The 25389-nt window shown below is 45.5% G+C and overlaps 1 protein-coding gene across 1 annotated transcript in view; it reads left to right on the top strand.

The window, feature by feature from the left end:
- LOC144763339 (alpha/beta hydrolase domain-containing protein 17A-like) overlaps nucleotides 1-25389 on the top strand; it is a 363859-nt gene that overhangs the window by 305170 nt on the left and 33300 nt on the right. Inside the window, exon 3 of the mRNA XM_078648831.1 lies at nucleotides 16465-16644. Coding sequence (XP_078504957.1) covers nucleotides 16465-16644 — 180 coding nt within the window. The remainder of the gene's footprint in view (nucleotides 1-16464; nucleotides 16645-25389) is intronic.

Raw genomic sequence — 25389 nt, 5'->3', positions numbered from 1 at the left:
TGCACCTCTCATCTAGAGTTAGTAGATTGGCCCTCCCAACACCTGAATATGATCCCCTTTGCAGTTCCCCAACTCACCTCAGGAGCCCTGCACACCACTGGAGTCACTTTACAATCCAGACCCCCTGGTGTATGACAACACCCTCCTTGGAGCAGGGCACCAAGTCTGTGTATGTTTACCTGACCCTCAGTACTGGACCTAACACTTTTGCTGGCCCTAGCCATCCTGCCTTTCCAGTCCAGCTCCAGCTCTCTCACTTTAAACTCTTCAGCTAAAATCATTTCCCTTTCCATCAGCTCCATTTGTCTTTTTACTTGCTACAACCTGAGTCTCCTGGGCCTCGTCCTATTCTCCAGTTCTGCTGGAGATATAAAGAGAGAGGAACTACTGCCCTGCCTACCTCAAAGGGTACCTCCCCTCTTAACAGCTTCTGAGCCCTCAGAACATCTTTCCTTTGAATTTGCTCCCTGGTATTCACACTAGGATCCTTAGGATGTGTACTGGCATTCCTGGCTGGTACCCAGGCCCTCAGCACCTTTCGTAGCTCCTCCTTTTTGGTGAGACCTCTCAATGGGACTTTGAGGTTTTTGCAAACTGCCTTCTGTTCCTTTCATGGTATAGGTTTCCAACCTATCCTCCTCAAAAAACAATTCTAGGAATGTAACTGATGATGCTCTTGACTGAGAAATGATGCAGTAGGAAGTTCAAGTTCAAAAATAGGGAAAGACAAAAATAAATCAAAAATGAAAAACCTAGTATGTGGTACATAGTGGTGTGCAATATGGTTGTAGTGTACACCAATCACTACAAGTCAAGTGCAAACTCAAGTCCTATCCTCACTGCTGACAACCAATTTTAGAAATGGGGTTCTCTAGTTGGCAACAGTTTGCACCTTTATCCAAAAAGGGACCCTTCCCTTTAGTCAGGATAAGGAGGATACACTACTGAAATTACCCCTGCTCACACCCGTGGTAGCTTGGAACGAGCAGTCAGCCTTATCTCAGAGGCAGTATGTAAAGCATTTGCACATCATCTGCGGCGTCCCCCAGGGCACATCCCACAGCCCAGCGCTGTTCAACGTCTACATGGCCCCCTCACACAAGTGGCCCGCCAACACCACCGCAACATCATCTCCTATGCCGACGACACCCAGCTCATCCTCTCCCTCACCAAGGACCCGCACACCGCCAAAACCAACCTCCACGAGGGAATGAAGGCCGCCGCCGACTGGATGAGGAACAGCCGTCTGAAGCTGAACTCGGACAAGACGGAGGTACTCATCCTCGGACCCACCCCCTCAGCCTGGGACGACTCCTGGTGGCCGACCACACTGGGAACAGCACCGACACCCACCGACCATGCACGCAACCTAGGATTCATCTTCGACTCCTCCCTCTCCATGTCTAAACAGGTCAACGCCGTCTCCTCCTCCTGCTACAACACCCTCCGCATGCTCCGCAGGATCTACAAGTGGATCCCGACCGAAACAAGAAGAACGGTGACACAGGCCCTTGTCAGCAGCAGACTGGACTACGGCAACACACTCTACGCAGGAATCCCAGCCAAACACCTACGATGACTAAAACACATCCAAAACGCCTCCGCCCGACTGATCGTCAATGTCTCCCGCCGCAGCCACATCACCCCCCACCTGAGAGACCTACACTGGCTCCCCGTCAACAAGAGGATCAACTTCAAGCTCCTCACCCACGCACACAAAGCACTCCACAATGCAGGACCAGCCTACTTGAACAGCAGACTCAGCTTCTACACCCCCACTCGCCAGCTCCGCTCTGCCAGCCTCATCCTCGACGCTGTCCCCCGCATCCAACGAACAACCTCCAGTGGCAGATCCTTCTCCTACCTCGCCGCCAAGACCTGGAACACCCTCCCTACCCACCTATGGCAGACCCAAGACCTACTCGCCTTCAGAAGACTCCTCAAGACCTGGCTCTTCGAGCAGTAGCGGCAACCCCTCCCCTCAGCGCCTTGAGACCCTCACGGGTAAGTAGCACGCTTTACAAGTACTCTGATTGATTGATTGATTGATAACCAACAGTAATACAGTGAAAACACTACAAAAGGACACCACTCCAGTTTAAAAAAAATAACCAATATTTATCTGTGCAAACAAGACCAAAACGATAAAAGACCAACATACCGTAATCAAAAATAGGCACTTTGCAAGTATGACTTTAAAATGTAGTTCCTTAAAAGCTGGTGCTACTGTGGTTCGGTGCTACAGCGGTGCTGAAAACAACAGAATCCAACAGTTCTGGCCAACAACATCCGTGCAGGCCTGCGTTAGTTTCACCAGACTCGTAAACGGTACCTTTGATTACGGCTGACTGTGTTGTTGGGGGCCGGTCACGGCAGCCGTCGCGGTTGCGATGGGAAGCGTATGCATGCGGCATGCAGTGCCCTCAAGTCGCAGTGTGGGCAACGGCACTGTGAAGGACGTCCAGTGGTGTCGGTGAGACAAGGGCTGCATGCGGAGTGAGGCGGTGCTCGTTGCAGTGCAACTGACAGTGCTGGTTGATAGGAGCTGGCATCGATCGGCCCAGAATGCGGTGTGGGACAGAGCAGTGCGTCGTGTGACTTATGAGCGGTGTCTCCAAACCACGGTATGGTCACCGGTGTCGAGCTGTCGAGTCGAGTTGGTGAGACCAGGGTGGTGAAGTGAATTGAGGCGGTGCTGGGTGCAGTGCCCACATGTCGTGGTGCAAGCAGTGGCTCGGTGGCGGGGGTTGTTGTTGTCGGTGAGACCAGGGTTGCAGTGCGAAGTGTGGTGGTGCCCTCAGGACACAGAGCCAGCAGCAATGTTGGTGACTGTATCAGCTGCTTTCCCCCTCTGTGGAAACTGAAACCACGGTTCCAGGAGTGGATCGCAGAGGTAAGTGAAGTCTTTGCTGTTTCTGAGACTTCGTGAACAGAAGGCAAACACTATTTTAAGCCCTTGGAGATACTCAGCGATAATTGAAGAAAGTTCAGTCCAGCCCTTTCACTGTCCAAGGCAGAAGCAGCAACTGCAGGCCACCCCAACAAAGCAACACCACAGCAAAGGGGCAGTACTCCTCCTGACAGTTCTTCCAGCTCTTCTTCTTGGCAGGTTCTTTGATCCAAGCGAGTTCTCTGAAGTCTTTTATCTCCCTGAGACTTCCAACTGGAGGCAAGCTGTACTTCAAGCCCTTAGAGAAAACTCTAGCAGCAGGATGATGAAAGTACAATAAAGTCCTGCCCAAGACAGAAGCAGCAAGGAGCAGGACAACACAGCAGAGCACGCAGCAAAGTGGCAATCCCTCCTGCAGCTTTGAAAGCTCTTCTTCCTGGCAGGTTCCGTAGTTCAGTAGTAATCTAAAGTTCTGGGGTCTGGCCCTCAATATTTATATCACATTTTCATTAGTTCTCGTGTGGCAAAAGTCTGTCAGCCCAGTCCAAACCAGCTCTGTCCTCTCTGGCCCAGCTTCCTGGCAGGAGGTGGAGACAGCATTGTGGAAGGGAGACACAGCCAATTCAGGTACAAGGGAAATCTCCTCCCACTGCTAGAAATGCAGACCAGGCCTATTTAGGTGCTAGTGAAACTACTCCCACTACTCTGAATGCAGCGGAGGTCTATTCAGCCTAGCACTGACTCATCCAGGAAAGGCAGGACACACATTGAACCCCCCCGGGGCTGTCTGCAGTGAATGCACATCCCCAGCCCCTGTCACTCCAAAGCAAGAAAGTCAATACACAAACCAGCAGAGGCACATAGGATGGCTAAGCAAGAAAACACCTACTTTCTAAAAGTGGTATTTTCAAACACAGAACACATAAAAATAATCTTTACTAAAAGAATTTGGGCATACAAAACTCAATTTTTACATCTTGTCCCAGTGGGCATCATAAGATGTTATAAGTAAACTCCCATTCTATCCTATGGGACAGGGAGTCTTTCAATAGTGAAAAAGGACATGTCACACACACCAGGACAAGTCCTACCTGTCACATACACTGCACCCTGCCCACAAGGGATGCCTTGGGCCTACCTTAGGGTTGCCTTGCATGTAAGAAAAGGGAAGGTTAGGGTCTGGCAACTGGGTGCACTTGCCAGGTTGACATGGCAGTCACAGCTGCACCCAGACACTTCAGTGGCAGGTCTCAGAACCCATTGAAGGGCTGCTTGTGTGGGTGGCACAACCAGTGCTGCATGCTCACTAGCAGCATTTGATTTACAGGCCCTGGGCACACATAATGCATTGTACTAGGGGCTTAAAGGTAAATCAGATAAGCCAATCATGGAAACACCAATCCATAAACACAATTTACCTAGAGAGCATATGTACTTTGACTCTGAACAGCAGTGGTAAAGTGCGCAGAGTCCTAAAACCAACAAAAACAGGGTCAAACACAGGAGGCCAAATAGAAAAAAATAAATGGCATTGTCATTTACAATGCCAATAGCTTAATCTCTTGCAAATGCGAGACCTATTCCATTTGCACCCACACACACAGACTCACACACACATAGACTCACACACAGAGACTCACACACAGAGAGCCCCCCCACACAGAGCCACGCAGCGCCCCCCACACACACACACAGCGCCCCCACCACACACCTGAACAGACACCAAGACACACCTGAACAGACCCAAGACACACCTGAACAGACCCAAGACACCTGAACAGACTTTTCAGCAGCCCATTTCTGTCAATGGAGAAATATTTTTATGTACCCGCAAGTCAGTTCCGAAAACAAGCTTCGGTCGCCTCTTTAGCATCAAACTCGGAAGATGGCCAGCACCCGCCGGAGCACTTTTAAAATGTAGAACCAACAATAACTCTGAAGGCTGCTCGATGTTAATTTGCTTCCTGCTCTTCCCTTTGGCTGCCTTTGAAGCACAGCCATTAAGCCTGTCTGTCTCCTTCACCCAAATGCATTCGTTTCAATGTGAGCCGGACAAGCCACCGCTGTTTGTATTCATGGAGGGCTCTGTGACCTGGCACAGAGACTCGGAGAGCTCTCCTCCCAATCACAAGAATAGAACAAGCCGAAGTAATTATACGGCCGTGGGGTGCCAGTAGGAGAGGGGGGTGGGGGGGCAGAGGATCGGGTGCAAGCGAGCTCCGCCACAGAGCAGCGAATCCTCAAAGCAAGAATGGAAGGAACCGGGATACGTCAACAGAAGTAATTATACGGCCATGGGGTGAGGGGGGCAGAGGATCGGGTGCAAGCGAGCTCCGCACTGCTGCACTCACCACAGAAGTCCCCGGTCACCGCTGTGCTCTGCTGACGCTCAGATGCGGCAACTCCTCTCTGTTGGCGACCTCCCGCCACTCCGGCCCAGAGGCCCGCACAGCCGCCGGAGGAGCTGCATGACCCCCCTTCCCCTCCGGCGGACACCAAGAAACAACGAGGGGCCTGGAAGAGCTGGAAAAGTGATCTGCGAGGGGGGGCGGGAACAAAGACAAGGATAGCGGGAGGGGGGACGGACAGCGGGAAGGTGGTCAGGATACAGCCACGTGGGACAGGGACAAAGTTAATAATGAAGACAAACATCGGTATAAAAAAAAAAAAAAGTACACGCCCACAGTGGCCACGTCTTCATGACGTTGCGGAGAGGGAAAGAATCTGCGGAACGCCCATGAATCGCCTCGCACAATGACGGACGCCTCTCTCTTCCAATGGCTAGCCTCCATTTATGGAGCTAGCCAATGCAAGAGAGAGGCGGAACTAAGGCACATACTGTTCACATAAGATTTCGCCTGCGCGAAAGGCTGCTGCGCAGCTTTTGACAGGCGAAACCTAAAAAGTCTGGTGGTAAACCCACTGAAAAATCCAAGTCTAACACTGTCTGTGAAACATACTGAAAGTATCCAGCTGTACCAGAGCTATGGAAATTCCCAAGGAAAAGTCGTATGAGAGTGTCACGTTGGTGGCTAATAATATTATGTGCTGTTAGTTAAGGAGAACATTCCATTTTAGCGTTCCTAAGAGAGCAGACCTATGCTTTGCTTGAGTGGCTTTAAGCTACTTGACCCATCGTCAGAGTGTTTCTACTGAAGACTCTGATGGCTGACACCTTCCTTCCTCTTCTTTTAATTCATATGCTTTTAGTTTAAGGTCGCCCTATTAGGGTAGTGTTAGGACAGTAAGGTAACTTATACTTGTTAAAGAGAATCATTCGATGCACTATCATCTTCATTTCTTCTTTTTGGTTGATTGTGTCATTGCCTTAGAGTTAGTCATTTGTTTTGTACTATATAGGGTACATCTCCTTAAGGAGATTTGGACTTACTTTGATCTTTTTGTACTTTTATATGATTTTGCTGGGACTGATTTACATTGATTTGTTTCTAAATGTATAACTTAGCTTACTAAACTCAATCAAGGAGTCAAGTGGATTAATGTGTAGCCACATTGGTTGAACTGAATTGGGATGGCAACAAATGATTTCTACTTTTCACCGCTCACTCTACTAGAAAGACCTATTTCCTCTGGGGAGAAGTTGTGTAAACGCAACGCTTCCAGCACTTAATGCAGTTGCCAACAATAAAGTCGGTGTGGGAAGTCAACCACTGGTTAAGCAGTTTAGCTGGTACTCCCCTGAGGTGGAAAGCCGGGGGATTAGGGTCAGAGCCGGAGCCTAACTCTGAAAGGGAATATTTTAAGCTGTGATTGCACGATTTCAACTGGAATTGCTTTTAAAATATAATCTGTTTGCTCGGCCGATTTGCAATTTGCACTGCCGTTTTTCAATTTGCACTTGCCACTTTTTAAATCTAACACGCTGGCTGGTTGCTCCGGTGACACTCACCGCGTTAACACCATCTCCTGACCCCCCGCGCAGCCGATTAGGCGCTGACGCGGATGGGGGCACAGGGAACCGCCATCTTGGAGGTAGGGGAAGGTCTGCAGACTAGTTGTCACAGCCTCACGCCCTCCCTGAGACATAAAACGAGCAGGAAGCACCGCGCCCATTCTGGTACTCCCCTGAGGCGGAAAGCCGGGGGAATAGGGTCAGAGCCGGAGCCTAACTCTGAAAGGGAATATTTTAAGCTGTGATTGCACGATTTTAACTGGAATTGCTTTTAAAATATAATCTGTTTGCACTGCCGATTTGCAATTTGCACTGCCGTTTTTCAATTTGCACTGGCCACTTTTTAAATCTTGAATAGGTACGACCCGCACACGTGTTTTCTCAAAGTTTATCCGATGTAATCATTTGGGGTGCTATCCTGATAAGTGCTATGTCCTGAAGCACTGTGGGGGACGTAGTCTTTACAAATTGCTGATATCAAACGTATATCAGACACAAGATGCAACCACCTTATGGATGATAAGAAATCATCGTAATCCATTTTTAGTCCATTTTCATTTAGAAGTTTTATTAAGTTCATGTAGGTAAAAACACGGTAATTCCATTTTTCCACTTTTTAAATCTAACACGCTGGCTGGTTGCTCCGGTGACACTCACCACGTTAACACCATCTCCTGACCCCCTGCGCAGCCGATTAGGCGCTGACGTGGAATGGGGCACAGGGAACCGCCATCTTGGAGGTAGGGGAAGGTCTGCGGACTAGTTGTTGCAGCCTCACGCCCTCCTCCCGCCCCCATAAATGGCCATAGGGCTTCATCCGCACAGCCAAAGGCAAGCCCGTCTGCGCCCGTCCGCGCCGGACCCGCGCCCAGCGCCACTTCCCCTGGTTGGTTTCCTCCAGATCCTCCGCAAAGGCTTACATTCAGCCGAGCGCAGCTCTGGAACCTGAGGGGGGATGTGAGGGAACTGGCTGCATTACCGTGATTCCAGACAAAGAGATGCAGGCAGGCCCACAATGGTGTCCTTCGTGCAAAACGGACCTTCCACCGATTCTCTGTGATAAAACTAGGGCTTTTACCCCCACCCCCATCATCAAGGAAAGGTGGAGGGATCAAATAACAAACTGCCTACTGATCAATTCCAGATCACTGGTAAAACACAGTATTGAGTGTGCAGAGTTGATTCAGGACAGAAATGTTCAAATTGCGTTTATCACCGAGACCTGGACCGATGCGGCATCTGGTCCTGATCTAGTAAAGGCTACTCCTCCTAACTACCTCAACTTTGTCCTGGATAGACCTGGGAAAAGGGGAGGAGGCTTGGCCATTATCTATCACGCTTCCATCCAAGGAATATTTTCGCCAGTGACCTCAGGGGCATGTGTGGCCCTGGGGTTCAAGCTGATGCTCTCCAATCATCAATCCTTTAAGGGCTGCCTCCTGTATAGACCTCCGGGGACGAAGTCTCTCTTTCTTGAAACAGTGGGCAACATTTTGGAGGAAGCCCTCTGTGTTAACTCCTTCTCGGTCCTGGGGGACTTCAACTTCTATTTAGAAGGTGTTACTGACGTGGACACTATGGCCCTAGCTGAGGCGATGCTCTGACTCAGGTGGTCACGGGGGCAACGCACCGTGCCGGGCACACGCTAGATGGGATATTCTCAAACAATCCTGATCTTGTATTCACTAAAGCAGCACCTGTGCCCTGGACAGATCATGGGGCGGTGCTGTTTACTATCCTTAGCCCCCCTGTACAGAAGACTCTGTGTGATGGGAAATCAACTAGGATGTGTAGGGCATGGAAAAATCTTGATGGTAGGGCCTTGGAGGATCTGTTAACAGCCTCTAGTACAGCCTTACCAGCAGATGTGAACAAAGCAACCACCGAATATACGGATTGGATCGATCGGGCCTGTCACAAGCTAGCTCCTCCTAAGTTATGCCGGCCCACCAGGTAGGTTCCATCTGCTCCATTGTTTTCGGACGAGCTCCGAGAAGCCAAAGCTGTATGCAAGAAGTTAGAGCGGTCCTGGCGAGTGAATTACAACGAGCCGGACAAAGAGAGACTGAAAGTTGCTCAAAGGGCATACAAAGATAGTATCAGGAAGGCCAAGAGTTCCTATTACACGGACCGCATTGAGAAGGCCAAGAACTCAGCAAGGGAACTTTTCGACACAGTAGTCAGCCTAACCACCCCTAAACCGGTGACTGTGCCCCCCAATATTGAACTCTGCGAATCCCTGGCTAATTTTTTCCTGAAGAAAGTTCAAGCAATTTTTACGACACTTGAACCGCAGGTGGCTCAGAGTCTCTCGGAGGGGTCTCATAGGGCTCCTCTTGCCGTTTCTTTCGGGGATTAAATTCTTGGCTTTCGAGCCAGTACGCTCCGAGGACGTTCTAAAATTACTGATGGCAACCAAGTCGGGTTCTCCCCATGATCCCTGCCCCACGTCAATTGCAAAGCTGGCAGCACTTCCAATAGCGAATTCTATAGCCAACCTCTTCAATTTCATGTTTGAGAAGGGTGATTTTCCCAATGTCTGAAAGCGGGCATCCATTTCCCCACTACTCAAGAAACCCTCGCTGGATATTACGGACCCTAATAGTTATAGGCCCATAGCTAGATTGCCGATGCCGGAAAAACTTATGGAGAAAGCCATGAATCTCCAGCTCTACTCATTCCTACGTACCTCGAAGGGTCTGGACCCAGCCCAACATGGGTTTAGGGAAGGACACAGCACTGCATGTCATGTCAATTTTTATTGTATATAGTTAATTAAAACCTTTACAATATTGTTCATATAAAAAAGCAACTTGTACTTTAAAGTTAAAGTGTACAAACTAGAGATACATTAAAATAAAGAAACTTTCTAAAATGTCTGTGTACATAGTGATTTTGCAGTTGTACTTGCACTTCGCACAGTCGGATTTGGACCTTTGCCGTCCTTTACCTCAGTGTTCATGATTAGCTGAAGTGCCTTTTGGCAAAATCTAGCCGCCCTACAAGCTGTCTGCAGTTTGTAGCTGTTCAGGGCCAGCATGACGGCCGGGCGGCATGATCTAATTTGAGAAAGATGAAAAACATGAAGTAGGTAATAACGTCTCAGATTTGTTAAAGATGGGCAAATACACAATATGTGCATCAAGGATTCTTCCATTTCCCCACATAGTCTACAGAAGGGTGTCGGCCATGTTTGCTTCCATGCAGGTGTGTGATTTTTTAATATGGTGGTTCCCAGCCGTAATTTTAAAAGTATTTTTTGAGCAGCTGGGGATATATGGTTGACTAAATATGGTTGTGGCTCTGGCTTCCCATATGTGCCCAACACAGTCCATGCATGTTTTTTATTTGCTGTGGCAGCTTTATCTGCTGTCCATGATATTTGCTTTGCTGCTGCGTTAGTCTCTTTTTTAAACGCCACAAATGATTGATTTGTGTTCCATGCCTTTTCCAAATTAAGGCTCGAGACGGCGTTCTCCCATACCATTTTCCATGAGTTTTTTGTCTTTTTCTGGTTATTTATCTCAGTCCAACAAAGGCCCATAAGGGTGTCCTCTTCAGCAGCTCTTAGTTTCCAGCAAGTTTTTAATATGGCTGCTTGTCTAATTTGGTGCTGGTTTAGTAGACCGAATTCCAAGCGGATCTGGGATTGAGATACAAACCTCGGAATATGAAAGATGTATTTGAACAACTCTGATTGTTGTGTGTTCAAAAAGTTAGCATCTTTTCCCTTGTACAACTCCGATCCATACGTGAGAGATGGGACACAGCACTGAGACCGTTCTGATTAAGTCCACAGAGGAGGTCCGGAAGGTGCTGGACGATGGGGGCCAGGCAGTGCTGATACTACTGGACCTGTCTGCGGCCTCCCTGCTATTCTGGTGGACCGATTGGAGGACTGCGGGGTCCAAGGTCAAGCTCTGAGCATTCTGAAAGCCTTCCTTAAAGACCGGGTTCAAGTGGTGGCAATGGGTGACTTCGAATCAAGACCTTTCGAACTCCCTGGGAGGTCCCTCAGGGATCCTCCCTAAGCCCCACTTTATTCAACATCTACGTATCCTCTCTCGCCCCGGTGATCCGAGCCTTTGGGTTCGAGTTAACATCCTACGCAGATGATACCCATATTGTGGTGTCTGTGCTTCCGGGGAAAGAGCTGGGTGTGGCAGCCAGGTTTCAGGACTGCATGTCAGCAGTCAGTTCATGGATGGCAAAGAGTTGCTTAAAACTGAACTCCTCCAAGACCGAGGTGCTTATCTTCGGGTCGAACACTAACCTTTGGAGCTCTAAGTGGTGGCCGACAGATATGGGAGCTCCGCCATCTCCGGCTCCAAAGGTGAAGAATTTAGCAGTTATCATTGATAACCAGCTCTCTTTCAAACCTCAAGTAAAGGCGATTACCTCTACCATACACTGGACTTTGAAAATCATCAGGACCGTTCTCCCCTTCCTACCGGGGGGGAGCAGAAAGACGGTGGTGACGGCACTTGTGCTGTCGCGCCTCGATTACTGTAATGGCCTTCTTCTGGAGGCACAACAGGGGTTGCTCAACAAACTCCAGGTTCTACAAAGTGCGGCCGCCCGCCTTATAGGGGGCCTTCCCAAGTTCTCCTCGGTCACCAGAGAACTGGGGAAGCTGCACTGGCTCCCGGTGTGGAAGCGGATTCTGTTTAAAGCCCTATGCATTGTCTTCAAGGCACTACATGGTCAGGGCCCGGTGTTCCTCCAGGAGCTCTTCCAATGGTATAGACCTGGCAGACAACTAAGGTCGGCCAGTAGGGGGCTGAATAAAACAGCCCGTATCAGGAAGGTGCGCTGGGGGGGGGCAGAAGTTTTGTCAGGGGAGCAGCCAAGGCGTGGAATGCCCTTTCTCAAGCCCTCAAACGACATAGGAACCTGTTGGCTTTCAGAAAAAATCTGAAAACATGGCTCTTCACCCCCTAGTTCGGAAGGCTAAATCTCAGGGAGGTACCACTTCAGCTCCAGGACACCGGTTGGTATTAGCGCGCTTTATAAGTGTTATAAATAAATAAATAAATAGCCAGCACCGGTTCTATCTTGTCTCAGCCCATACAGCCAATGTGCAATCCACGTTATCTGAAAGGCTAAGAAGTATAGCTCAAAGTTTGGTGCTCCCAAACCTCCCACCTAAGGGCACCCTATTTCGACCCTTATCCCATATCAACTCCTGTATCAGAGTATCAAGTTGGCAGAACCAGTATGAAGGCACTGGAACCAGAAGGTTGATAAAAAAAATTAACAGGTGTGGTAACATGACCAATTTGGACAGGGAGACTCAGGCTATAATCTGTAGTTGTAAAGAGTGCCAAAACAGATGCAGGATCGGAGAGAGAGATCTGAGTGTTTTCCCAAGAATACCATCCCGTAGGTCCTCAAGGGAGTGGAATATCTGTATCCCTAGGTAACGGACTAAGGTCTGGGCCCAGTAAAAATCTGCAGGGAGCTCCTATGGTTGAGGAATTCCCGGAGACACAGGGAACAAGTGGGTTTTGGTTTTGTTGACCCTCAGGCCTGACAGTTGTCCACATTCCTGTAGGTGAATGACCTAGAGGAAGCTGAGGTGGAATCTGCCAAAGTAAAAGATCGTCAGCGCCATCTACCCTAGTTAAAAGCTGGATAGATGCGAACATGAAGCTAGCAATGTGCCTAGGTTCCACTGGTCAACATGTTTCTAGCCCTACCCTAAGGCTATTTTTCAGAACCAAAAAAAATCCTTGTACCACTCATATATTAGTAATCAATGTGAAGAGACTAATGAATGTATACAGCACCCATTGGTGTTGGAATCATCATGGATTGAATATCAACTCTACAGGAAATAAAAGGCATAAAGAAAAAGCATGATTATTTTCTAAAAACGACATTATGAGCTCATGACCATATGTCCAATTGATACAAAATATTGCACCTGTGTGGAGAAAACGTGATATATTTTTCATTATAAGTGGTGATCCCTTCTAGTGCTGTCATACGTTAAAATATCGTATTTGACATATAAGACACTCACAAGACATACAAACAGGTTAATGTACAAATAGTAAAAAGCTTCCATCCAAGACACCTGAAGGAAAACCTACCATTCAGACAATTTTTAAGAATCAGACGCAACAGCTCTGACCTGCAAGATATAAGAAACAAGCTGAAGTTTTATCATCAAAACTGGAAACAAGGAACTATCCAAAAGGAATAATTTTAAAGGCAATGAAAAGGGCAAGGAATAATCACAGATAATCACAGAGAGACCCTCCTTGAGATACTTCCCTCTAAAAAACAGGAGGAACGCCCAATCTGTATTACGACCTATAATACAGCCTCAAATCAGATAAGTAAAATCATCAATAAACACTGGCGCATCCTCAACAGTGGCACCCTCCAGTTCCCGAAACCTATGTTCTCACACAAAAGAGAGCGAAGTCTCAGAGACATCCTTGTACATACACGGCCTAAACCAACAGTATGAAGGAAACTCAAACATGTCTTTTTCCAGTGCAGGGACACCATCCTTGTGGGAACTGCAGTGTATGCCCCCTAACTAAAGCAACACGCACTATCAAATTTGATAACAATACCACCTGGGATCTGAGAAATTTCACGAACTGCAATACAGACTAGGAGGTCTAAAGGATAACCTGCCCATGTAATTTACGTTACATTGGCATGACCACTAGAAAGAGAAAAGTGAAAATAGGTGAACATCGCAGCAACTTACGTTGCAGACGAGCTACAACGAAAATGTTATCCCATTACATTGAACATAATCACACGACTAATGACTTCAATTGGGTCATGCTGGAGTAGATACAGCAAAAATCTCACATTTTTAAAAAAGAACAACGATGGGTATTTCGCCTTAATATGCGAATTTTTAGTCTCAACAAAAACAGCCCTGGGGTAGTTTCACTAAGTAACTGATCCCTTCAAATATAGATAGTCACAAAATAGCTTGACAATCTGCAACAGGTTGATAGTATGCATAAGTCAAACTGAAAGAACCAATCAATGCAACAAAAAAAACTGAGGGTAGTATAACCCCACCTTTTTTTGTATACATGCTGAAACCATCCACCCCAATTGGTTTCTTTCTTTTTTATCACCCACGTACGCCATGTCCAAAAAGAATCTGTCATCACATTTGTGTTTTCACACATACTTTTAATCTTTCATCCCATACTTCAAGCGGGCCAATTTTTGTAACATGTCTTGCCTTTGGGTCATCCCAAAATGACCAACCTTTTAACATCAGGTGGCATAACGTTTTTACACACATATACATCATTGTGACCTAAGACTCAATTTTTGTTAACCTTTTTGCCCATTCATTTATAAAACAAAGGGGCATATTACCAACCAATAGAGATAATTTTTGTCTCTAACTTGTTTAGAGACAAAAATTATCGCCGCAAATCGGCGATTTTTATCGCAGATAAACCTTGCTATTAGCAAGGTTTATCGCAAATGCGATAAAAAACGGCCGCAATGCATGAATATCGCTGAAAAGTCAGCGATATTCATGCATTATCGAGCAAATGCTCTTAGCCATGTTATCCACCTCCCATTAGATAACATGGCTAAGAACTGCTCCTGGGCAAGTGTTAGATTTTGGAGATATTCGCGCTTAGCGCGAATATCTCCAAAAGTTGGTAATAGGAGATAGCGATGTTAGCGACTGTTTTCAGTCGCTAACATCTTGGCACGCCCACTTTGCATGTCATTAGTGATAAATATCACTGACATGCAAAGCGGGGCCCAAGATGGTCACTATCTCCTATTAGCTGTCGCTAACTGGTGTTAGCGACAGCTTGGTAATAGGGAGATAATTTTATCTCCGCTTTCTTGGCTTTTAAAGCCAAAAAAGCGGAGATAAAGCCCCTTGATAATATGCCCCCAAATTGTTTGTTTCTGGTATGTTCAGTTTTTAAACAAAAAACCTAATATTTCTACCAACAGTAATTTTCTGACAACTGAATGAAATTACCCTTTTTAATAACTTATGTACCTTCCCCAAAAGAAAGGTCCACCCACACCAATGGCATACCAGGAAGTTTTGCCACCAATGGTTGCCATTTTGGTAGGTCAGCGGTCTAACGTTCCTTGTGCACTAGGACGCCGATGCTGACAGACCTCTGACTTAAAAGAACCTGCTATTGTGTGCTTTTTTCAATCGTCGGAGACAAGGGCGGGCACTCACCTTTAAGCGAGGGAGTAGCCTTGAGGCACTGATCTGCGTGAAATTGTTGGAGTATAACTGCCGTATTTCAGCTTAAACGCTACATAGCCCTCAGTACTGCTTTTTTGACGGGGTATCATGTTTCATTTATCTTCCTCATTCTAAGTGTGACTACACACATCCCTTTCCTACGTTTGGTCTCATGTTGCAACTAAGAAGCAAAGATAATGTAGTTTTTTTTTCTAGTTGTTCACCAATCTTCATATTACATGTTTGTACGTCTTGTGAGTGACCTATATGTCAAATACGATATTTTCATGTATGAGAGCACTAGAAGTGATCAACACTTATAATAAAAATTATATCACACTTTCTCCACACAGGTGCAATTTTTTTATTAATTGGCCATAGGGTCATTAGCACATAATGTCGTTTTTAGAGAAGAATTATGGTTTTTCTTTACGCCTTTTCTTTCCTTTACAGTTGATATTCAATCCACAATGATTACAACACCAATGAATGTTGTATACATTCACTAATCTCCTCACATTGATTACTAATATATGAGTGGTACAAGGGAATATTTTCATCTTTGCTTCTTTAGAATAGCTTGGGTTAGGGCTAGAAACATGTTAACCAGTGGAACCTAGGCACACTGCTGGCTTCAAGTTCCCATCTTCCCAGATTTTAACTATATCGGACAGGGGTGACAATAAAGATTTTGTCCTACTGTCTAGGTATTTTTAACCTTTTTTCCCCCACTCAGACCTCCATACTTCATCCACACATTGTACAAACTAAAAGTGCTCCCACGTCTACGTAGGTCGCAGCACACCCCATTCCGCAGCCGCATGGGAAGAACCTACTGATGGAGCATGCCACCAAGGGGCAACCCTGGTAGGTGAGGGTTATTTAAGGAAAACACAGTGCTTTTCCTTTTATATAAATATAAACATCATCAAAATCTAGCTGGGAAAGAAAAATCGTGTATTATTTTAACCAAACAGAGGGACTCTTCTTGATTGTTATAGATTTACTTGTGGAGGACAGGTACTCCTGTTTCCTATTTTTCCTCTGTCTCCCCTTGTTTTTTGAATTATGTTTAGAATCCTGTCATACAAATTGTTTCCAGTGCTAAAGCAATAGTACTATTAGCTCTCAAAGTCATTGTCAAAATGAACTCTATTACTTTCAATAGAACTGTCCCTATTTTTTTAATCACTTTTAGCTAAATGGTGAAATCAAATAGTGTTTGTAAAAGCAGAAAACATGTCTGAGCACGACATAGCGGTAGCCTGTGTTTCAGAGCCTCTCCTTAACAAGATTTGTTATTACTAGTTCAGTTTTCTTGGCTCTACTTAAAATGATCAGAATGGATGTGTCAATAATGTGTCATGGGTTTACATTTGCTGCCTGCGTATAAGCATCTCTGTCTGTTAGTCTTAACTTTAAGCACCTACATTTTTTTCTCTACAGATATGGAATATGCCCAGACAGCATAATTCTTTACGGCCAAAGTATTGGAAGCGTGCCAACAGTGGACCTCGCATCACGATATGAGTGTGCTGCTGTCGTCCTACACTCGCCACTGAGTTCGGGATTGAGGGTTCCCTTCCCCAACATTAAGAAGACATACTGCTTTGATTCCTTTACCAAGTATGTGTCATAAGCCAGGGAGGGGAAGTAAATGTCTGATGCAGAGAAAAGATAACGTATGGGTCAAATGTGTGATTGGCTAGGCTGCATCATATACCTGGAAAGTTATTTGTGCTGTGATTCAACAAGATGCAAATGCAATGATAAAGGTCTGCAAGAGACAGCCAACATCCATCTCTCCATTTGCAAAATGATAATTTTTTTTCAAGTCAAGTCAAATTGCTTTATTTCGATAACAAGTATCATAAAAGCATCAGACAATCCTTTATAAAAAATAAAATCTGTACAGATAAAAGTTATCATAAAAGACATGACAGATACATGATGTCTATTCGGTCACAACATGATAACACATTATTTCCTCGCGATAAAAATATTTCATTTTAAATAATAACAACAGTTAAAATGTATGATTAAAAGAATGGTACCCAATATACCTTATATAAGTGACAGTGCATAGGAATTAGTTTGAGCAATGTTTGGAAATTCATCTTGTGCTCTGATATATTCTCCATGGGGCTTGTGATATGAGATTAAGTCGCCCTTCACATGGCTTTATGCCTAACTATCCAGGCACAACTTAAAAACTTGGCCACTCCGCAAGCAAAGAGAGTTCTTGCATCAGATTTTCGGATACGTAAAGCAACGCGATGATCAAGGGTACCTAGTTGTTTGTAAATTCGTTTTAGCCATCTAAACCTTGATATTTCGTATGTCGGACATGCAAACATGAGATGGACAACACTCTCCTTCGGTGCCCTACAGCAAGGACAGTCTTCTGTTGTCTGTTTTGGGGAGCGCCATTAAGCAGTAAATTTGTGGACTGGAAGTGATCCAAGTCTAAATTGAATGTAAAGCGCCCTGTCTCTTGGTAACTGTATTACATCCAAAACTGGTTCAGGGCTTCTACGTTGTTTGTGCTGGAAAAATTCTTCCGTTAGCCTTCCCACATTTGGGTTACTAAGCTCCCGGGTATCAATCCAGTCCCAATAGATACGTTTAAGCTCTGTCTTGCTTGGGGGATTTTGATGGTCCCAGAAGTCCTTAAGGCCAAGAGTTGTCATTAATTTCCTGCTGTTAGTTATCCAATTGACCCCATGTTTGACGTCTAAACTCATTACTTCAGTAAATGCTTTAGCATAATTCGTGAGTTCAGTAGTCCACCTAAGGTGAGCCTAAAAGAGCAATGGGCGCAGTTTAGCAATAACGCTGAATGAACGCCTACACTTATCATACATCAAGGGAGTTAATGGGACATTCCGGGGTAGCATAACCAAATCCCTCAAAAACGTGTGCTCTGACCTGCAAATCTCTTCAACATTGTCAAATCCCCATAGCTCGGCTCCATAAAGTGCCGAGCTAACTGCCTTTGCGTCATAAACTGTGAGTGCCGGGGCAACTGGCCTGCTCTGCGATGAGCGATGTTCTTTACTTAGTACCCCGACCGCACTTTTATGATTCAAGAGCAGTTTGTCAAGGTGGGACCTCCATTGCATTTTTTCAGAGAGTCAAATACCGAGATAGTCAAACATACTGACTCTCTCCAAGTGTGTCCCATCTATGGCGAGATTGTTTCTGAACGATTTGTGGGGGTTAAATGTCATAAACCTGGTCTTAGAAGTGTTTATGACTAGCCCCCGAGAGTTACAGAAAGATTGAAATCGGTCCAGTAATTTTTATAGCCCGGCTGGGGTCTTAGAGATCAGCAATGTGTCATCCGCAAACAGGAGAGTAGGTACCTTATCGCCCGCCAGGGCCGGAGCATCAGCTGGAACTTCTTGCAAAAAACGAACCACCTCGTTCACGTATAAGGAGGACGGGTGGGTGCCATCACACGACCCTGGCGTACTCCCCTGTTTACTGGAATCCTTTCCGTCAGCTGACCTTGGGACCCCCAATTACCTGTGCATAGTTGCCCTCATGAAACCGCCTCAATAGGTTAGTGGAGGGATGCCCATGTCTCCTAATATTTGCCACAACCTTTTCCTGGGAACCAGGTCAAAGGCAGTCCTTAAGTCTATAAAAGCAAGATAAAGACTGCCTCTGCCGATCACAACAACTTTCCAATATATCAAAAGAAGCCTAAAGACCTGATCCACCTTTCCCGTGTTGGCCCTGAATTCCGCCTGATATTGGGAGAGGATGTCTTCGTCGTCAGCCCAAGATTGGATCCTCTACAGCAGGACTCTACCAACTACCTTCTGAATTGCATCAATCAGACTGATTGGTCTGAAGTTGGGAGGGTCCTCTCTGGCTCCCTTCTTAAAAATCGGGACCACCTCGGCCCCCTTCCAGGATTTTGGTACTGGGCAACTATTAGCGATGGAATTAATTAAAAGCAAAATATACTGTGCCCAGTTTCGGGGGTCTACAAGGAACAAGTCTCCTGGGAGACCGTCTGGTCCCGGAGCATTGGCGGGAACTATCCTACTTATGGCAGCTTCTACTTCAACCAGTTGCTACCATCAGAGAGAATAAGTGATAATATTATAAAGCTTGTGCCTTCAAAAGGACAGGGGTTACAGTGCCAAAAGAAGCAGCATTTTTACGACCATGACTTCAGGGGAACAGAAAGGGGCCCATGGGTTCCCTGTCTGCTTCACCACATACCCACACCCTTTATTTGTATGTTAGGAGCTAAACATCATGGACAGCTTCCAGTGTCATCTTTCACTATGCAGATGGCTACTGGCTGACAACTGGTAACATTTCAAAGCTTTTTTAACCACGTGAGCACACACATACCTTTGATATATTTTCGCAGATCTTAAGAAAGGTCTGCTTCCTTGTCAACTCATTTTCCTTGCAATTCATAAGGAATTGAATTGTTGACATTTGGAGCATTTGAAACTCAGGTACCCATTTACGACAATGTCACTCAGTGCAGCGCAGAAAGTGACCCTGTTGCGCTGCATGACAGGGAAAGGGCAGGAATGCGGCATCTTTTTTTTTTCAAATATCTTTATTGCTTATTGAAAAAGAAGTGCATTTGCAATACAATCACAATACAGCAAATAAAAATCAAATATATGATAACGAAGAATTAAAAAAAGTATTTCATGACAAAGAGCTACTGGACTGGGATAAAAGAACGTCAAAGTTATCATTTAAAAATGATCAGATGAATATAATTACAATAATAAATATTGTAAATTTATCAAGTAGTAAGTATAAGTCCCAGGAATGTGGAGCAGATGGAGCAACTACATATATCACAACAAAGTCATGTAATAGTTGTATTGTTTAATAGAGAAGACATATCAGCAAGGGGAAAAGAGAAGGAGAGAAAGAGAAAAGGAAGAAAGATAAAACGGAGGGAAGGGACATCTGCTACAACTCTAAAAAAATAAGTTGAGATTGAATCAAAAGGATATTGAGCTACCAACCCCGAGAAGAGAAATTCATATAGTTATCCAAAGACTGCCAAAGATTACTAGCAATTGAAGGTGAGTAATGCTTCTTTTCAACAAACGTATGAGCCCCACGTAGATATGAAACCCATGCCCACCAGGTATGATAAGACAGGAGATGAAAAGATTTCCATTCTGTGAGTATAATTTTGACGAAATAGTTAAGAGTAAATCCAAAAGCTCCAAATCCGTATTGTCAAGAGGTATTGGGATAGCTTTAGCCCATGGACCTAGCAAAATGATAGGAAAAGAGAGAACTATAGATGTATTAAACATTTGTGATAAATGTTTCTGTATCAAGCCAAAAGGAATTTAATAATGTACATTTCAAAAACATATGTTGATCGGTGCCTGGTACTAAATTACAATTCCAACAAAGATCACTATCTAGTAACTTCAAATTATGCAAACAAGCAAGCAGGGGTCCAATATAAGAGATTTAACATGAAGAAATTAGATTAGATTAATGAAGGAGCAATTTTATTACATAGGAACAATATCCCAATCAGTTTCCCGGTATCTTGTGAAATATGTTTAGAAATCTCGTCTTCAAAATGGTGAGACCATTATAAATTTTAGAAGCAGTATGACTTGAATGTACCCACATACACAAGAGTGAGACAATGACCGAATCTATAGAGAGCGTTATTTTGGAGAGTTTAACCTTTAGTTTAAAAAAAGAATAAAAATCCATGTTACTGAGATTATATTTCCTGGCTCGGAAAGAAAAAGGAAGAGGATCATGATTAGTATCATAGAGGTCTTTCACCAGTCTGATACCTTTGGCAGCCCACGAGAGAGCAGTGCTAGGATCAATGTTGGTAAGAAGTTTAGGATTAAACCTTAAGGATGACCATCTTGATTTATGAATATGTTTGGATACTTTCTTAGCAATATATTTTAATGCACTAACCGTGTCTCATATAATATATTGGGAATTAGCTAAAACAAGTTTAGAGGCTGTGAGAAGTTGGCCTGATGTATGATGTCCACAATTCTGTGGGCACCTTGTATCAGTCCAAACAATCCCTTATGGTGGTGGTTGTAAGACAACCTTAAAAGACAAGCTATCCTAATGGTAGCATGGACTAAGCAGCCTTCAGGCTAAACTCAAGAGGGCATGTGGAGCCAGCTGTTTTACCATATGCAATCCTGTAATATCAAATGAAAGGACACCACACAAGTTATATATTATAAAAATATATGTATTTATTACTAGAATAATCCCCTATACTCTGTATGAGTATAGAAGCACAAGCGTTTAAACAAAAGCACAGTTTAACATATGAAAGTTGCGCGTTTATGGATGAGGCTGGTGGCCACTCAAACCATATATCAAAAAAGTGGTATAAGTATCACTTTACGAACAGTGTTAAGGCCTGGGGCCTTGGGAATCGCTGGGACTACACTGGACTAACAGCAGTTAGGACGGGAGTAGCCCACGGGAATCGGGTGCAGCGCTAAAAGCACACGCATGCACCAATGCAAAGTCAATGGTGCGTAAAAGTTACAAAGTTACTGTTTTAGGAGTCTTCCGACTGGAATAGAATTACCACACTTTAAACTAGGACACTAGAGGTGTAAACCACTACAGGAGCACCGGCGTTGACGAGTTACCTCAACCACAGGAAGCGGGTGCATAGGTGCCAAAGTGTGTCGAGTTTCGTCGTGCAGTTCTATGGAGCCTGGAGATGAAGATGCTGCAGGCGGCCAGGAGAGAAGAGTCCGGTTGGATCCAAGGGTGGATCGAAGATGTAGAGTACCTGAAAGCAGAGGAGACAGAGTCTGGGTCACTAGCCAGTGACCAGGAAGGAACCAGGAAGGAACCAGGCGATGTCGGACGCAATCAGGTGGTTGTCGTGAAGCTTGTCTCCGCTGCCACGTGGACTCGGGGGCATCGAGGATGACCAGGGTCGAATCACAAGCTGTCCCACGAAGGCTCTCGCTGTTTGCGGTGTCGGCTTCCGGATTGGAGTCAACAGGCCTTGGCAAAGGCAACCCACGCAGGATTGGAAGATCGCTTCTTTCTCGGACCAGCAAGGTCAGAGGGGTTGCTCCTTTTCAGGGGAGCAAGGACCAGTCTGGAGCAACCAGACTAGCAGTGTAAATTTGAGGTTTCGTTGGTACTGGGGCCACTAGCCAACGGGCAAGTGACCGGACCAACGCGTCAAGCAGGAAAATGCAAAAGGGCCCCACGCAGCATTTGGTGAGTGTGGAGGGGAGATCTTCGGTGCACCCCCCTCCTTTAAATATTGATTTTATTTTTTAGATTAAGAAATTTGCCATGTCCCAGGGGATGGGGTCCGTGGGGCTGAAATCGGTCTTGGGAGGGGGGGGGGGCTGTGCGGCCCTTTTCCTATTTTTGTTGGCACAGACCCTGGGGGATAGGACCCCAGGGCCCAAAAAATACAAAGAGAAGGGGGGTCACACAGCCCCCCAACGAGAAAAGAAAAAGAAATAGAAGATGGTATCTTGCCGGAGGACCCGCCCCATCCCTGCACCACCCTGTAAACCCTCTTCCTGGCGCATTTTGGGTTGAGTTATAAAGTCCCCTTGATTCCTAAGAGCCCTTAGGCACCAACTAGCTCACCAGGTACCTCCTTCAAGCCCCACATAGTGGGATTACTGAGAGGTAATACTTTCTGGATGAGAGGCAATATAAAGCAAACAGGTCATATGTACATCAGCCAACGCGTTTATAGTATAATCTGGTCCAAGTTTAAATTATTCCCGTTCTACACATCAGAAATGCTGGCAGACTGAAACACACCGGACACGGCTCCCAGACAAAGACCTTCACAACACGAGTGACAGGTCTTTTTGCTCTCCTCAAGACATTCTTGCCAACACAGGAATAATTTACACTTGGATCAGATTATACTATTCATGCGATCCTCAGAAACATACGAGTTATCTGTCTTGCCTACAGTATTTGCCCTGAAGAAGCCCTTTCACGGGGCGAAACGCGTTGGCTGATCTCATTCCTATGCATACTTAAGATACATCTGACAATAAAAGAAGAATAACAACACAAGAGCGCTTTTCGTCAGTCTGAATATGTACATATGACCTGTTTGCTTTATGTTGCCTCTCATCCAGAAAGTATTGCATTTAATTTATGATCTACTGGCAGCAGATCATTTGAGGTGGGCAATATAGTTTATCAATACTGTGACTAATTCTGGTAGTGCTGTCTGCTAGAACCCAGCTGCTTGCTCTATACAGAGATTGATGAGAGGTGGTCTGAGGCCATGCCTCTTTTACACCCTTCTGGAAACGCTACTCTTGGCGCACTGCTGGTGGGACGATGAGGTCCTCTTGTGTCCTGAGGACCTCAGGACTAAAGTGTACTTCATTCCCCAAGCAGAAGTGCGCCAGGAGGCGCGTATGCAGAGTGGTGTAAAAAGGGGCCGTGGCCTCGGACCACTGTCAGCAATCCAGTTGTGTGGGGCCTACTGGAGGTAACAGGAGGGCTAGTTGGCCCCGAGGGACCCTCAGGAGGCAGGGGAACTTCATTCCCCAACCAAGAGCACCCCAGGATGCACGCTTGCAGAGTGGTGGAGAAAGCAGAAAGCAGACTTCTCCTGTTTCCACCTCCTAGCAATCCCACTATCTGGGGAGTACTGGAGGTATCAGGTAGGCTAGTTTGCCCCTAGGGACCTCCAGCAGCGAAGGGGACATTAATCCCCATCCAACAGCGCACCTGGGAGCGCGTTTGCGGAGTGGTGGGCAAAGAGAGTGTGGTCTGCCATGAGAACTTAGCAATCCTGCTCTGTGGGACTTACTGGAGGTAATAGGGTAGTTGGTCCACAAGGTTGTCTTTGGGTGCCAACAACCTCCTGTTACCTCCAGTAAGTGCAACACAGTGGGATTGCTAAGAAGTCTTTGGAGGCCCGGCTCACCTTTCTCCACCACTCTGCAAACGCGCCTCCTGGCACAGTACTGGTTGGGGGATGAAGTCCACTTTACTCCTGAGGGACTTTGGGGGCCAAGTAGTCATCGTGGTACCTTCTGTAAGTCATACACAGTGGAATTGCTGAGCGCTGGTCAGAGGCCCAGGCCCCTTTCTGCACCACTCTGCAAACGCGACTACTATGTTATAGTTAGAAATTAGCATTTAAAAAACCTTACAAATTCTCTGAAAAAAACATAAGTTTCAGGGACGTTATAGTTAGAAATTAGCCTTTAAAAAACCTTAGAAATTCACTGAAAAAACACAGGTTTCAGGGATTTTATAGTTAGTTGGACATTTCACTCATATAAAACCAGAGAAATTCGTTTGTTATAGTTAGTTGAACTAACTATAACTCGTGCCCCGCAATGCACTGCTGATGACGTCACATATTACATCATTCATTACATGGTTAGTGACATCACTGATGACATCTCAAATGACATCACTGATGACATCATCCATTTAATATCTGATGCACCTCCTTACACCCTAATATAACCTTTGGTACACCCACTCTAAAATACAGACTACCATTCTCGAAACCATAGACACACCAATACCACTTAGTACATAACTGCTCACTGATTCATGGAGCTACACACACATCTACTCACAAAACACATACAGTCACTCATACGCACAGTCACTCAAAAATACAGCCACTGATATATGTACTCATACACCCATACAGACACTCACACACCCCCACTCAGCCATAGAATTACTCACACACCCATTCAGTCACCCAAAGAATCAATCATGCTGCCATTAACTTACCTATACACACCACCTCACTTATTCATACAGATACTCATACATACTTACTCTCTTCTACAATCACTGACACAAGCACAAACTCATCCATACAGCCACTCCCACAACCACTCACTCTCACATTTAGTCACCTATATACTCTAACACTCACATATATTGCCTTTCACTTATGTTGTTACTTACACATATACTACTGAAACATCCATTCACTCAAAAACACAGCCATATGCACACTCACTCACCCATTCGGCCCCTCGCAGATGCACTCATGAACCCATACACCCATTAAATCACCCAATCACACATCCATGCAAGGAGTAACACACCCCTCCACCAACCCCCACAGACTGTCAGGCACCCATACAGGCACTCAGACAACCAATCATTAACCCATATAGACACTGGTGAAGCTACTTACCTACTCATGCAGCCACTTTCACACCAACAGACAGACTGATTTAGACATTAACACAGTTTAGTCATTCACCCATGCATTCACTAAGACAAGTCCAATCACTCACTGATACAGTCAGTCACGCATCCACTAAATTATCCATTCAGACACTCGTACACCCACTCATTCTTCAATACACCTTATTGTGTGTG

The sequence above is a fragment of the Lissotriton helveticus genome, chromosome 6 (assembly GCF_964261635.1).
Source record: "Lissotriton helveticus chromosome 6, aLisHel1.1, whole genome shotgun sequence".
Taxonomy (NCBI): domain Eukaryota; kingdom Metazoa; phylum Chordata; class Amphibia; order Caudata; family Salamandridae; genus Lissotriton; species Lissotriton helveticus.
This window is presented reverse-complemented; position numbering and strand designations above follow the sequence as displayed.